At 46.5% G+C, this 16538-nt stretch overlaps 1 protein-coding gene across 1 annotated transcript in view; it reads right to left on the bottom strand.

Moving 5' to 3' along the window:
* Window positions 1-16538, bottom strand: part of LOC144604175 (uncharacterized) — a 257398-nt gene that overhangs the window by 192278 nt on the left and 48582 nt on the right. The window contains exon 9 of the mRNA XM_078418381.1: window positions 8863-8966. Coding sequence (XP_078274507.1) covers window positions 8863-8966 — 104 coding nt within the window. The remainder of the gene's footprint in view (window positions 1-8862; window positions 8967-16538) is intronic.

Below are 16538 nucleotides of genomic sequence, written 5' to 3' on the forward strand. Positions count from 1 at the left end.
GAAATCGGTGTTATATTTTTTAAGTTATTCACGTTTTAAAGTTTAAATCCATCTCCTAGGGAGGGAGGGAGGGAGGAGGCAGGGAGGGAGGGAGGGAGGGAGTGAGGGAGGGAGGGAGGGAGGGAGGGAGGGAGGGAGGGAGGGAGGGAGGGAGGGAGGGAGGGAGGGAGGGAGGGAGGGAGGGAGGGAGGGAGGGAGGGAGGGAGGGAGGGAGGGAGGGAGGGAGGGAGGGAGGGAGGGAGGGAGGGAGGGAGGGAGGGAGGGAGGGTTGAGGGGGATGAAGTGGGGGGGATGGAGTGGGGGGAAGGGAAGGGGGGAGGGGAGGGGAGGGGGAGGGAGGGAGGGAGGAGAGGGTGGTGCACCAATGCAGGAGAGGTTTGGGCCCAACGGGTCCACTTGGTCTAGTCTCCTTTAAACTTTACCCCTCTCACCTTAAACTTGTGCCCGCTACTATTTAATTTTATAACCCTGGCAAAAAGGGTCTGACTATCTACCTTATCTATGCAGGGAAAAGGTTCCATCTGTCTGTCCTAAAATTAGACACTTTTCCCTTTCATGGGACATTTTAGAAGGAATCCAGAAAACATGCGCTGAAGATCAAGCAGTCTTTACTTTGAAGTGCTGCGACGACTTAACTCTCGTACCAAACACCACTTCACTTAACTCTAGATCTTTTAAAAAATACTCTGAGCCAAATGGGGTGGCACGGTGGCGCAGCGATAGAGTCGCTGCCTTACAGCGCCAGAGACCCGGGTTCGATCCTGACCACGGGTGCTGTCTGTGTGGAGTTTGTACGTTCTCCCTGTGATCGCGCGGGTTTTCTCCGGGTGCTCTGGTTTCTTTCCACACTTCAGACGTACAGGTTTGTAGGTTAATTGGCTTAGGTAAAATTGTCCGTAGTGTGTTAGATAGTGTTGGTATACGGGGTGATCGCTGGTAGCTCTATGTCATCCCACTTTGACACACTAGGGGCAATATTTACAGAGGTCAAAGAGAAGCAACAGTTGTGGATAGTATGTGTTACCTGTGATCTCAAACAGTGAATGGAATTGTACAACATGGGCAGAGAAAAGAAAGAATAAAAATAGAATAAAGGAAAGGAGCACATTATTATCGTCACAGCTTATTTTTAATTTTGCCTTGTGTTTTGAGTTGTGATTTTACTTTTATTGAAATTTATTATTTCAATATCATCTTATGCAAGTTGAAAACATAAAACCAACTTCCTTGGGCAGAACCATCTTTAGTTTAGTTTAGTTTAGAAATACAGCACGCAACCAGATCCTTCAGCCCACTGAGTCCACGCCGGCCAGCAATCCCCCTACTCAACCACTATCCTACACAATAGGGACATAGAAACATAGAAAATAGGTGCAGGAGTAGGCCATTCGGCCCTTCGAGCCTGCACCGCCATTCATTATGATCATGGCTGATCATCCAGCTCAGTAACCTGTACCTGCCTTCTCTCCATACCCCCTGATCCCTTTAGCCACAAGGGTCACATCTAACTCCCTCTTAAATATAGCCAATGAACTGGCCTCAACTACCTACTGTGGCAGAAAATTCCACAGACTCACCACTCTCTGTGTGAAGAAATGTTTTCTCATCTCGGTCCTAAAAGACTTCCCCCTTATCCTTAAGCTGTGACCCCTGGTTCTGGACTTCCCCAACATCGGGAACAATCTTCCCGCATCTAGCCTCTCCAACCCCTTAAGAATTTTATATGTTTCAATAAGATCCCCCCTAAATTCCAGCGAGTATAAACCTAGTCTATCCAGTCTTTCTTCATATGAAAGTCCTGCCATCCCAGGGATCAATCTGGTGATCAATCGGTACAATTTACAATCTGTACCGAAGCCAATTAACCTACAAAACTGTACGTCTTTGAAGTGTGGGAGGAAACCGGTGGACCTGGAGAAAACCCATGCCGCGGTCACCGAGGAGAATGTACCAATCTCTGTACAGACAACACCCGTGGTCAAGATCGAACTTGGGTAAGGGCAGCAGCTCTACCTCTGCGCCACCGTGCCGCCCTACGTGGGACGTGGGGGCAAACCCACAGTACCCAGAGAAAGTGTTTTTTTGTAGCAGCCGAAGGGGAGTTTAATTAACACAAAGTTTAAAATCGGTAGACTTTGGAAGTTGTTTCCCACATTTTTTTTAATGGTGAGCTAAGAATATTGTTGCACTTTCGGTCAACTTGCGGTCTTTGATGACTGGTTGGTCCCTGGCCCACAACAATGCGCGCTGCCAACAACAAGTTCCCAGCACAGGTCCAACTAGTCAGTGTTATCAATGAACAATACTGACAAAATGGAGAACTTCGAAAACACAAGGGAAAGTCTGATCGTAGCTGTTGAGTAACGTCTACTGGCCAGGGTGGGTTTTTTGGGATTAGCCATCCTGGCACCCATCTTTATGTGGTGTGACTATATATCAAGAGCTTAGATGTGTTAACCACAGTGAATGAATGTGTGTGCGCACCCTAATGTTCACACCTGACTTTCCAATACGCTTTGCCAGTGGGGGTTTTTTTTGTAGACCAAATGGTGCCAGTACACACGATTAACAAACATAAATTCTCACGGGGTCAGAAAATGAAACAATGCTGTTCAACTTTTTAGAAGTGTCGGCACGGTGGCGCAGCGGTAGAGTTGCTGCCTTACAACGAATGCAGCGCCGGAGACTCGGGTTCGATCCTGACTACGGGCACCGTCTGTACGGAGTTTGTACGTTCTCCCCATGACCTGCGTGGGTTTTCTCCGAGATCTTCGGTTTCCTCCCACACTCAGGTATGTAGGTTAATTGACTGGGTAAATGTAAAAATTGTCCCTAGTGTGTGTAGGATAGTGTTATTGTGCGGGGATCGCTGGGCGGCGCGGACTCGGTGGGCCGAAGGGCCTGTTTCCGCACTGCATCTCTAAATCTGTATCTCTAAATCTAAAATCTAAAATCTACTCCATACCGATGCAAACCGTCACAAAAAAAGCACTGCGCTTTGCTAACACAGGAAGAGTCATACAGCGTGGAAACAGGCCCTTCAGCCCAACTTGCCCTCACCGACCATCTACACTAGTCCCACCTGCCTGCGTTAGGTCCATATTCCTCTAAACCTGTCCTATCCATGCACCTGCCTAAATGTTTCTTAAACATTGCGATAGCAACTCATTCCATACACCCATCACCCTTTGTGTGAAAAGGTTGCCCCTCAGGTTCCTATTAAATCTTTCCCCCCTCACCCTAAACCTATGTCCTCTGGTTCTCGATTCCCCTACTCTGGACAAGAGACTCTGTGCATCTACCCAATGCTGTGACCACAATCTACATTGGACATTGGTCATGGATATCACTGACTTCCAGTGTAGGAAGATAACTGCAGATGCTGGTACAAATCGAAGGTATTTATTCACAACATGCTGGAGTAACTCAGCAGGTCAGGCAGCATCTCAGGAGAGAAGGAATGGGTGACGTTTCGGGTCGATACCCTTCTTCAGTCTGAAGCCCTATTCACAAAATGCTGGAGTAACTCAGCAGGTCAGGCAGCATCTCTGGAGAGAAGACATTGAAAGCCAAAGGGCCAGTTCCTGTGCTGTGCTGTTCTATGTTCTATGAGTTAATCCTTTTTTTTCCGTTGGTTGAAAGATAACTTGGATGGTTGTGGTGATGGAATCATTAAGCAGGTACGGTAAAGAAGACGATCGCTGGAGAAACATAGAAACATAGAAAATAGGTGCAGGAGGAGGCCATTCAGCCCTTCGGGCCAGCACCGCCATTCAATATGATCATGGCTGATCATCCAAAATCAGTACCCCGTTCCTGCTTTCTCCCCATGTCCCTTGATTCCATTAGCCCTAAGACCTCAATCTAACTCTCTTTTGAAAACATCCAGTGAATTGGCCTCCACTGCCTTCTGTGGCGGAGAATTCAACAGATAGCATTCTCACTTCACTCTGGACTTTACATGCACATATTTCTCTCACAAACGGCTTGGAGCAACCTGGAAAATGCATGTAGGTTCACCCCGCACCTATCGGGAAGAAATGGTTTTCTACGAAAGGCCACAAACTTAAAAATATTTGGATAGCTTCATGGTCAACAGCCAACAGATTGCTAACCACAGTATCCAGCACAGGGATACTGCGGTGAGCGATCTGTTGACTGTTCACCACGAAGAAAGGTGCCAATTAAGACCTACAGAAGTGGGCGGCACGGTGGAGCAGCGGTAGAGTCGCTGCCTTACAGCGCTTGCAGCGCAGGAGACCCGGGTTCGATCCCGACTACGGGCGCCGTCTGTATGGAGTTTGTACGTTCTCCCCGTGACCTGCATGGGTTTTGTCCGAGATCTTGGGTTTCCTCTCACACTCCAAAGACGTACAGGTATGTAGGTTAATTGGCTTGGTGAATGTAAAAGATTGTCCCTAGTGGGTGTAGGATAGTGTTAATGTGCTGAGATCGCTGGTCGGCGCGGACCCAGTGGGCCGAAAGGGCCTGTTTCCGTGCTGTATCTCTAAACTAAACTAAACCAAGTCTATGTGTACGTTCCCTTTCTCAATGCCACTGCCTGTCAGCTACATGGAATCTCAATCACCCAGCCACAGTAACACCACCCTAAACATGGGGCAATGGGTGACATAGAAGCAACAAAAAGACTGGAATCAGCACAATGCTTAACATGTTTTAGATGGGGCACCATATACCCACATCCCAAAGAGGTGCAGGATAATTGCCCTCTGTAAATTGCGCCTAGTGTGCCGGGAGTTGATGTGAATGTGGGGTAACACAGAACTGGTGCGAACGGATGATCGATGGTCGACGTGGACTCGGTGGGCAAAGGGCCTGTTTCCATGCCCTATCTCTAAAGCCAAAACCAATCACAGGGAGAATGCACAAACGACACACAGGCTACACCAGAGGTCACAGTTGAACCGCGGTCCCTGGCGCTGTGAGGCGGCGGCTCCTTTAACATCAGAACATTGTGGAGCACAATCCTGCCGCAATCTCCCAGCAGTTACACTGGGGAACATGCGCCAAGATCGCAGTTCATGAAGTGACAGGAGTGGAATTAGGCCATTCGGCCCATCAAGTCTACTCCGCCATTCAATCATGGCTGATCTCTCCCTCCTAACCCCATTCTCCTGCCTTCTCCCCATAACCTCTGACACCCGTACTAATTGGGCTTTCTATGTTGAGACAAGGCCCCCTTAACAGTTTTAATATTCATTCACTCTCACCCAAACCCTCCAAGCAGAATAGACACAACGTGGGTAAATGTAGAGGCCAACCTTTTTTTTATCATAGCCTAATCAAGGCAGGGTCCACAGTAAACCTTGCCAACTGGTGGCATGGTGGCGCAGCTGTAAAGTTGCTGCCTTACGGCGCCAGAGACCTGGGTTCGATCCTGACCACGGGTGCTGTCTGTACGGAGTTTGTACGTTCTCCCCGTGACCTGCGTGGGTTTTCTCCGAGATCTTCGGTGTCCTCCCACACTCCAAAGACGTGCAGGTTTTTTAGGTTAATTGGCTTGGTGTAAATGTAAATTGTCCCTAGTATGTGTGGGATAGTGTTAGTGTGCGGGGATCGCTGGTCGGCACGGACTCGGTGGGCCGAAGGGCCTGTTTCCGTGCTGTATCTCTAAACTAAACTGAAATTCTTTGTTTTGCAAACCAAACTCAAAGTATGCAGAGAGTCACCATGTGAAAGGTTCCAACATCGTTACAAGAAACACTGCATTGGGAATGATGCCATCCAAAAAAAAAACCCTCGAGAAGGAGATCACATCACAGGGTGTGCAATGGTGACTTACAGACTTACAGGCAGAAGATCCTGGGTGAAATTTCCATCAAGTTGCAAATTGACCTGAAATGGTGGTTATGTGTAGCAAAGAACTGCAGATGCTGCTTCACACCGAAGATGCTGCTTCACACCGAAGATAGACACAAAATGCTGGAATATCTCAGTGGGACAGGCAGCTTCTCTGGAGCGAAGGAATGGGCGATGTTTTGCGTCGAGACTTCAGCCTGAAGAAGGTGTCTCGACCCCACACGTCACCCATTGCTTCTCTCCAGAGGTGCTGCCTGTCCACGCTGAGTTACTCCAGCGTTTTGGGTCTATCTTCCATGAGATTGTGGTTCCTGAGTTTCGTTCCAAGGTGAGGGTTTTTCCACCCAATTAATGCCGGAAACGACTGCAGCATTATGCAAGTGGATGTCTAGACAACAGCAGTCTCATTTTACCTTCTGGGTTTCCTTCCTCAGCTCCGGTGTTTGATCACTGTTCGCAGCGACTCTTTCCAGATTAAGTCTTAAGCATGGCTGTGTTGCCTCTATGCAAACATGAGCGTAATACTGATCGGCAGATGTACACCACTGCAAACTCCCAGAAGAGCAATCGCATCTTAAAAACTTTTAGCCAACTGCCAAGGCGCAAAGCCAATGAAGCTGCAAAATCATTTTTGTTTTTCCGAATGCCAAACCAAAACTCCTCATTCCAAGGTCTATAGACTGTTGCTGGAAGAATTTCTTAGCGGTAGAGGAACAACTATGACAGCATACTACTATGAATATCGACTGCCAGAGAGGTTAGATCCAAGAGGAGCTGAGTTGAACAAAGTGGTTTATTTTAGATACAGCTCGGAAACGGGCCCTTTGGCCCATCAAGTCTGCACCAACCAGCGATCCCCGCACACTGACACTCTCCTTACACACACAAGGGACAACTTACAATTTTACCGAAGCCAGTTAACCTGCAAATTAACTTTACGTCTTTGGAGTGTGGGAGGAAACCGGAGCGCCCGGAGAAAAACAATGCAGGTCACGGGGAGAATGTACAAACTCCGTACAGACAGCACCTGTAGTCGGGATCGAACCTGGGCCTCTGGCGCTGTGAGGCAGCAGCTCTACTGCTGTGCCACAGGTCACAGAGGAAAACTTGATTGAGGAAAATCCATGGAAAAAAATTGAAGGCAAATGCTTTTAAGGAAGATATTTTGTCATTTTTAGAAAGTTATCTAAGTGCCAAGTATTTTCTGCTGATTAAACTTGATTTCATTGTAATGATCAGTGACAAGAAATTTAAGTTGCAATTTTAGCCAAGTCAGTAAAAAGACTAAGAGTTGTTGCAATGAACAATTGGTAAGATTGTTTGTCTCTGCTGATCTGGGCTGGCGGTCACACCGAGAAACAACTGATATACATTCATGATTCTACGTTAATTAAAGCCCTTTAAACCGATAAGGTTCCTCACTGCCTTTGCCAACCAGGCCACCTTGTGAAACTTGATGAACATGACCAATTAATTGTGGTAATATATCAAATTAGTTTATAATAAGATTTGACATTTAATTTCCCCACCCCCTGAGTCAGAACACACTGGGATTTATTCATTCCAATTCTTCCAAACAACAAGCAACATTCATACATCAGCCTTCTCTAACTTCAAGTAACCCTTGCTTTCTCTCTCTCTCTCTCTCTCCATCCCTCCCCCTTCCCAGTTCTCCCACCAGTCTGACTGTCCCAAATAACATTTTATCTCTATTGGTTTTGTTGTCACCTACTTCTAGCTGACAAATGTAGTGTAAGAAAATAACTGCAGATGCTGGTACAAATCGAAGGTATTTATTCACAAAGTGCTGGAGTAACTCAGCAGGTCAGGCAGCATCGCAGGAGAGAAGGAATGGGTGACGTTTCGGGTCGAGACCCTTCTTCAGAATGATGTCTTCAACATTTACCTTTGGTCTACGTCTCTTTTGATGTTTTGTTTTCACACCTTAGCCTTCCTTATCTCTGTGTCTCCCGCTCCCCTGACTCTCAGAAGGAGTGCCTCGAAGACTCTTGGAAGAAGGGCCTCGACCGGAAACGTCACCCATCCCTTCTATCCAGAGATGCTGCCTGTCCCGCTGAGTTACTCCAGAATTTTGCGTCTGATTTCAGTGTAAACCAGCATCTGCAGTTCCTTCCTACAACATTCAAACATTCTTTGTCCTCACTGCCATCTGCAATCTCTTGCACTGTAGCCCAATGTGGTTTGAGATTACTTTACCCATAGAGGTTAGAATTAAGATATTAAAATAGTTCAGGAATAACAGAGAACTAGTGTGAATAGGTGTAAGAAAGAACTATAGATGCTGGTTTAAATCGAAGGTAGGCACAAAACGCTAGAGTAACTCAGCGGGACAGGCAGCATCTCTGGGGAGAAGGAATGGGTGACGTTTCGGGTCGAGACCCTTCTTCTGACAGTCTGTCTGAAGAAGGGTCTTGACCCAAAACGTCACCCATTCCTTCTCTCCAGAGATGCTGCCTGTCCCACTGAGTTACTCCAACTTTTAGTGTCTAACTAGTGTGAATAGGTGATTGATTGTCAACATGGACTCAGTGGGCCGAAAGGCCTGTTTCCATGCCTTAGCTCTATACTCTAGGTTTAGCTTTTAAACTGCTTCATGTTGGAGTTTAGTTCAGTTTTGTTTAGAGATACAGCGTAGAAACAGGCCCTTCGGCCCACCGGGTCAGCGCCGACCAGCGATCCCCCATACACTAGTTCAATCCTACACACTGGGGACAATTTACAGAAACCAATTAACGTCTTTGGAGTGTGGGAAGAAACCGGAGCACCTGGAGAAAAATCACGTGGTCCCAAGGAGAACGTACAAACTCCATACAGACAGCACCCGTAGTCTGGAACGAACCCGGGTCTCCGACGGTGTAAGACAGCATTTCTACCACTGCGCCACCGTGCCACAAAATGATGCAGAAGATTCAATCATTTGAACGTTAATTGAATACGTATCTGTGCCCTTTCATGCATCAAAACCCCGCACCAGATAATATTTCGGGTGTCGATCCTTTGTCGGCAACCGTTGACTCTTACCAATTGTCTCGGCACTTGAATGACGTTCGATGCCACAAGTCTCGAAGATCACCGATGGAAAATCTCCGGAGGTCAAACACCAGGGACATGAAAAGATCTGCAGACTGAACAGAAACCAGGGCTTTGAAATCTGAATTCATTAAAATGGTCAATATTTCTATTCATTGCCTGTGAGTTTATGATCTACCTTTAAGTGGACAGAGCACAAAACTGGAATCAATAGTTCCCGGAATAATATCTCTGCAAAGTCGAATTTGGTATGATATAATACAATAATGGAAAGGGCAAATAAGGCCTCTACTGCAGTCCGCCTGGGCCGACGTGATCTCCCGATTGCCAAACACTAACTCCCCCTCCCATTCCCACACTGACCTTTCTGTCCTGGGCCTCCTCCATTGTCAGAGTGAGGCCAAAAGCTAATTGGAGGAACAGCACCTCATATTTAGATATTTAGAGTTAGATCGAGCTCTAGGGGGCCAGTGGAATCAAGGGATATGGGGAGAAGGCAGGCACATGTTACTGATTGTGAATGATCAGCCATGATCACATTGGAATGGCGATGCTGGCTCGAAGGGCCAAATGGCCTCCTCCTGCACCTATTTTCTATGTTTCAACATTTCTATTTTGTTTGGACTGCTTACAACCCAACGGTTGATTTCTCCAACTTCAGGTAACCCCTGCATCTTCCCTCTCTCCATCCCTCCCCACCTAAGTCGTTGTACTAGTTTCACTGTCATCCTGGTGAGTTTCATTGTCTGTACAACTCGTTAACACCTAGCCCACAACAATGGACAGTTTCCCTTATCATACCTTTCTTTGCATATCTTTCATTCATTTGTTCTCTATCTCTCTACGTCACCGTCTGTATCTCTCATTTCCCTCTCCCCTGACTCTCAGTCTGAAGAAGGGCCTCGACCCAAAACGTCACCCTTTCCTTCTCTCCCGAGATGCTGCCTGACCCGTTTTTGTGTCTATCTTTGGAAATAGACAAGCCAGGATCTCAGAAATGCTTGGTATCGTATTTCAGGGTCAATGTTACCGCTGTGCAGGTCGCAAAGCATCAGAAAGTTTGTACTGTTCATCTGCAATTGTTTAAGAAACCACCTTCCTGAGCTCCCTCACATAGGTGGTTCTTGCTCAAGAGCACCAGTTGAATTTTTTGCAGCATTGAGCCACACAGCTTGTGAAACCGTGATGGTTTTGTCTACATGATCACCCCTCATTCTCCTCCGCTCCAAGGAGCCTGCTCTGCCTCTCTTTATAGCTCAGGCCCTTTGTGACATCCTCATAAATCTTCTCTGCATCCTTCAAGATTCAAGAGATTCAAGATAGCTTTATTTGTCATCCAAATTGGACGAAATTCAGTCACCCACAGTCCAACAATAAAAGCATTAAAATAGGCATTAAAATTACACAACCCCAAAAACACAACAAAAAAAAAAGAAACAGCTTAGCAACAACTCTCCTATAACAGGGTGACCGAAACTGAACACAATACACCAAATGTGTATTGTACAACTGTAACGTGACCTCCCAACTTCTATACTCAGTGCTCTGACTGATGAAGGCCAATGTGCCAAAAGCCTTCTTGACCACCCGTGATATCACTTTCAAGGAACTATGTACCTGCACTCTGAGACCCCTCTGTTCTACAACACTCCCCAGGGCCCTGCCATTCGCTGTGAAGGTCCTGCCCTGGTTTGACTTCCCAAAACGCAACACCCCGCACTTATCTGTATTAAACTCCATTAACCATTCCTCTGCCCACCTGCCCAGCCGATCAAGATGCTGCTGTAATTTTTGAAAACCATCTTCGCGATCCAAGATGCCACCCACTTTCGTGTCATCTGCGAACTTGCTAATCATGCCTTGTACATTCTCATCCAAATCGTTGATATAAACCACAGACAACACAGGGTCCAGCGTTGATCCCTGAGGCACGCCGCTGGTCACAGAACTAATGACCAAAACTGCCACTATTTTCATTATTTCATGAAATGTTTTCGAGGAACACATCCCGGGGAATTACTGTTCCTTCAAATGTGTCGAGAATAGTTTTGTACTGCAGTCATAAGGATTTAATATTGTCATAAGGAATTGATATCTGTTTAGGAAAGAACAAAGAAAGGAAAAAAAATTTCTGCACCGACCAGCAATTCCCGCACGTTATACCAAGTATACAAACCCAAGCCAATTAATCTACAAGTGGTGGAAACAGATATAATTGTGCACTAACAAGGTTTTTAGGTAGACTGGTGAAGATGCAGGGAATGGAGGGCAATGAATCAGATGCAGGCGGAGGAGATTAAATTAACTTGGCATTCTGCTGGACACAAACATTACGGTCCGAGGGGCCATGTGCTGTACTATTCTAAGTTTGAACACAAAAATCTTGCCAAAAGTGATGAGACAATATTACCAACAGGAGCTAACACTTTCTGAAAGAAACACAATCAATTGATTTTCAACATCCTTTTTTTTTGTTGGAAAATGTGCGATTGAAGAATTATTTCAGCAACAGAGAAATAATATTTGTAACAGTGCCCAAAATAGCTAGCTCGATTTACCAAGCGGCCTTACTAATCAGGCTGTTGGCGGTTTTCATTTTAAATACAAATACTTTACATGTTCAAAGAGGAATCATCCTCATCTGGTTAGATCTGGCACAGGGAACCTAATATATATCTTTGGCCTTGAACAACAACATTTGCCCAGTGTCAGAGAGAACAGAGGCCGCAATGTCACTTTGCTGCATCTCAACATTCCAGAGAGGGTCAATTCATTTGGCTCCAAGGCAGAATCAACTAGTTTGGTTTAGTTAAGAGATACAGCACGGAAACAGGCCCTTCAGCCCACCAAGTCCGCACCGATCAGCAATCCCTGCACATTAATTAATCGTTCGTCAAAGGGCGGTGAATCTGTGGAATTCTTTGCCACAGAAGGCTGTGGAGGCCATCAGTGGATATTTTTTATTGCAGCTATAGATAGATTCTTGATTAATACAGGTATCAGAGGTATTGGCGAGAAGACAGGAGAATGGGGTTACGAGGGAGAGATAGATCAGCCCATGATTGAATGGCGGAGTGGACATGATGGGCCGAATGGCCTAATTCTACTCTATTCCTTACAACCTTAACACTATCCTACACATATACGAGGGACAATTTATATTTACACCTAGCCAATGAACCTACAAACCTGTACGTCTTTGGAGTGTGGGAGGAAACCGAAGATCTCGGAGAAGACCCACGCAGGTCACGGGGTGAACGTACAAACTCCGTACAGACCGCGCCCGTAGTCGGGATCGAACCCCACAACTCTGGTGCTGTAAGGTAGCAACTACACCGCTGCGCCACCGTGCCCCGACCAAACCGGTCGGCAAGCATCAGGAATAGGCAGGTGGTGCCAATCTCGAATGTCTGACCATAGTTTGGATGTCATTTCCCTTCATCTAGGAGGAGCTGACTTTCTCCTCCAGACCCCTCAAATGAGCTCCCAAGGGCTCATCACGTCGCCACCTGCTGGTTGGGCTGGTTAAGAATTATACCCGTCCGTAAATGAAAACTTCAAACAGGACTGTTGTTTCACGGAGTGACCGCCAGGGGTTTGGAGCGAATCCTTAACTCTGTTATAGCGGACAATCGGCAATAACGGACACCATTCCCCCCACCCCACCCCACCCCACCCCACCCCACCCCCCCCCCCACCCCAACCTTATGGTCTGTTACAACAAAGGTTATCTGTAGGTAGACACAAAATGCTGGAGTAACTCAGCGGGTCAGGCAGCATCTGTGGAGAGAAGGAATGAGTGACACTTGGAGTCTTCAGGCTGAAGAAAAAGGTCTCGACCCGAAATGTCACCCGTTCCTTCTCTCCAGAAGTGCTGCCTGACCCGCTGAGTTACTCAAGCATTTTGTGTCTATCTTCAGTCTGAAGAAGGGTCTCGACCCGAAACGTCACCCATTCCTTCTCTCCAGAGATGCTGCCTGAGTTACTCCAGCTTTTGGAGTCAATTTTCGGTGTAAACCAGCATCTGCTGTTCTTTCCTACACATTTCTCTCCACAGATACTGCCTGAAGCTAGTTCCTCCAGCAACTTGTTTTCCGTTGTCTAGCAGATGCATTCAGTCCCTGGTTATCGTTTTGCCAATTAATATTTGCATCTGACACAAACAGTCCAAAATGTTTTTTTTCGGAATTCCAAGGCACTTGGCACAACGTCTCAATCATCAGGCTGGTTAACAAAGTCGGCCTTTGTAGGAATACTTATTCTCAACGGATTGTAACCTGTTGATCAGCCAAAACATTTAAAAACTGGATGTTCCTCATTGAATTTGAGTGATATTCAGAGCAATCTCCCTTCGAGGCAGTGTGTGGATAATTCGGCAGCTGTACCAAGTTGTCAAAACACAGTGATCAGGCATGAGAGCAGTTCACAAGCACTGATAAACCACAGCACAGCCAGAAACCAAGGGCTGTCATCAAATGCAGAGGTGTACCAGAATGCTGCCATGATTAGGTTTCAGCACAGGTTGAGGTTGGATAGACTAGGATAGTTTTATTTTTTCACTGCCTTAAGTGAAAAAATAGAAAGTGAGGTCTCAAATGACTGTTCTAACTATCCAATTAGTTTAAGTTCCGCATTTCACTCGACGATAACCAACAAATGCCTCGTCTACGACTAAGAAAATTGGTCTGTTGTGCAAATATTATTGATACAACTTACAACGGAAATATTCGGATTGCGGGTGGTTACGACGTGTAGCATTAAGTCATTATTAATACTGCCTTTGGGTATTTAATAAGGGCGGCACGGTGGCGTAGCGGTAGAGCTACTGCCTTACAGCGCCAGAGACCCAGGTTCAATCCTGACTCCGTACTGCTTATCTGTACGGAGTTTGCACGTTCTCCCCGTGAAGGGGTTGGACACGTTAGAGGCAGGAAACATGTTCCCAATGTTGGGGGAGTCCAGAACAAGGGGCCACAGTTTAAGAATAAGGGGTAGGCCATTTAGAACGGAGATGAGGAAAAACTTTTTCAGTCAGAGAGTTGTGAATCTGTGGAATTCTCTGCCTCAGAAGGGGGTGGAGGCCAATTCTCTGAATGCATTCAAGAGAGCTAGATGGAGCTTTTAAGGATAGCGGAGTCAGGGGGTATGGGAAGAAGGCAGGAACGGGGTACTGATTGAGAATGATCAGCCATGATCACATTGAATGGCGGTGCTGGCTCGAGGGGCCGAATGGCCTACTCCTGCACCTATTGTCTATTGACCTGCGTGGGTTTTTTCCAAGATCTTTGGTTGCCTCCCACACTCTAAAGCCATACAGGTTTGTCGGTTAATTGCCTTGGCATAAATGTAAATTGTCCCTAGTGCGTGTAGGATAGTGTTAATGTGCGGGGATCGCTGGTCGGTGCGGCCTCGGTGGGCCGAAGGGCCTTATTCCGCGCTGTACCTCTAAACTAAACTAAAGAACGTGAAAATAATCCAAATAACTAAGAGGCCAAGATGTCTAATACCAGTTTTGGCTGTGAGAATTTACGTAGCTTTCATAGAAAGTTTCTTGCTCGTTTCTTAGGTCACTGTTCATCATCTTAAAATATAGAGATCATTAAATTAACGATGATCGTTCTGATGGTGGAAATAGTGTTCTTCCCATTTCTCCAAAGGACTGCAAACCACCTCATTTGGCTGCTACAGACGCAGCAAGTAAGTTCAGCCTAAGCCAATTTCGACTGGCAGCATGCATGCATTTTAATTCGATTGGCCCCACGCTGTTTTAACATCTCATCTTGTGCCAGAAACCAGTAAGTATGTTGGGTTTGATTTCGTGCTTTTGTTAGTCGTGATGGCCTCACTTATTTTTCTTTATTTCCCCACCCCTGGTCCTTGAACAGACCTCCATGCCACAGAAAGTGGAATAAATCGGCTACCGCCAGGCTTGGTCTTGCCCCGTTCCTGCCTTCTCCCCATACCCCCTGACTCCACTATCTTTAAGAGCCCTATCCAGCTCTCTCTTGAAAGCACCCAGAGAATTGGCCTCCACTGCCTTCTGAGGCAGAGAATTCCACAGATTCACAACTCTCTGACTGAAAAAGTTTTTCCTCATCTCCGTTCTAAATGGCCTACCCCTTATTCTTAAACTGTGGCCCCTTGTTCTGGACTCCCCCAACATTGGGAACATGTTTCCTGCCTCTAACGTGTCCAACCCCTTAATAATCTTATATGTTTCGATAAGATCCCCTCTCATCCTTCTAAATTCCAGTGTATACAAGCCTAGTCGCTCCAGTCTTTCAACATACGACAGTCCCGCCATTCCGGGAATTAACCTAGTGAACCTACTCGGGTTCTATCCCGACTACGGGTGCTGTCTGTACGGAGTTTGTACGTTCTCCCCTTGACCTGCATGGGTTTTCGCCGAGATTTTCGGTTTCCTCCCACACTCCAAAGTCATACAGGTTTGTAGGTCAATTGGTTTGGGTTTGTATACTTGGTATAATTGTAAATTGTCCCTAGTGTGTATAGGATAGTGTTAATGTGCGGGGATCGCTGGTCGGTGCGGACTCGGTGGGCCAAAGGGCCTGTTTCCGCGCTGTATCTCTAAACTAAACTAAACTAGTGTAAATGCAGTCCCTGCTTAACATTGCAATAAAGGGTGAAAACTAATTTCCAGGCCTTTATCCACTACACTATATGAAAGTTTGAACATGCACTTTAGAAACATAGAAACATAGAAAATAGATGCAGGAGTTGGCCATTCGGCCCTTTGAGCCAGCACCGCCATTCAATATGATCATGGCTGATCATCCAGAATCAGTACCCCGTTCCTAATTTTTTTTCCCCATATCCCTTGAATCCATTAGCCCTAAGAGCTATATCTAACTTAAACCTTAATTAGTTTTTTATTGTACTTATAATAAAGTAAGCACTTGCCTCTGAGGTGCACTGTGAAAGACTTTGTTACTCAACTCTGGAGTCGTGCATGGTCCTGCCATAGTGAAGTTTCTAAATTATATTACGATACGATAGAACTTTATTTATCCCAGGGGGGAAATTAATCTGCCAACTGTCATAAAAACACAAGATACATGAAACAATAGACAATAGGTGCAGGAGTAGGCCATTCGGCCCCTCAAGCCAGCACCGCCATTCAATGTGATCATGGCTGATCATTCTCAATCAGTACCCCGTTCCTGCCTTCTCCCCATAATCCCTGACTCCGCTATCCTTAAGAGCTCTGTAGACATGAAACATGAAATGAAAGTGACGAGCTTTGGGATGTGCAAAGATTGAGGAGGTGGGGGCGCGCGGGGGGGGGGAGGGGAGTCAGTCTACCCCACGACAGAAGGGGGAGTTGTACAGTTTGATAGCCACAGGGAAGAAGGATCTCCTGTGGCGTTGTGTGCTGCATCTTGGTGGGACCAGTCTGTTGCTGAAGATGCTCCTCAGGTTGACCAGCGTGTCATGGAGGGGGTGAGCTGTATCGTCCAGGATGCTCCGCCGTTTGAGTTACATGTTGTGATGTGGCATTTAACACGCGAGCAGGTGAAGGAATGTTGACCTCAGTCAAAAGCATGAATGGGATTTTTTTTTCCCCCCCCCCGCTATTTTTCCAAAGGCAAATTCCGCTTGAGTGAGAAAGGCCAGTGTTGGAAGTTACGGCTCTGTGCCTTGGTGGG

The sequence above is a fragment of the Rhinoraja longicauda genome, chromosome 21 (assembly GCF_053455715.1).
Source record: "Rhinoraja longicauda isolate Sanriku21f chromosome 21, sRhiLon1.1, whole genome shotgun sequence".
Taxonomy (NCBI): Eukaryota; Metazoa; Chordata; class Chondrichthyes; order Rajiformes; family Arhynchobatidae; genus Rhinoraja; species Rhinoraja longicauda.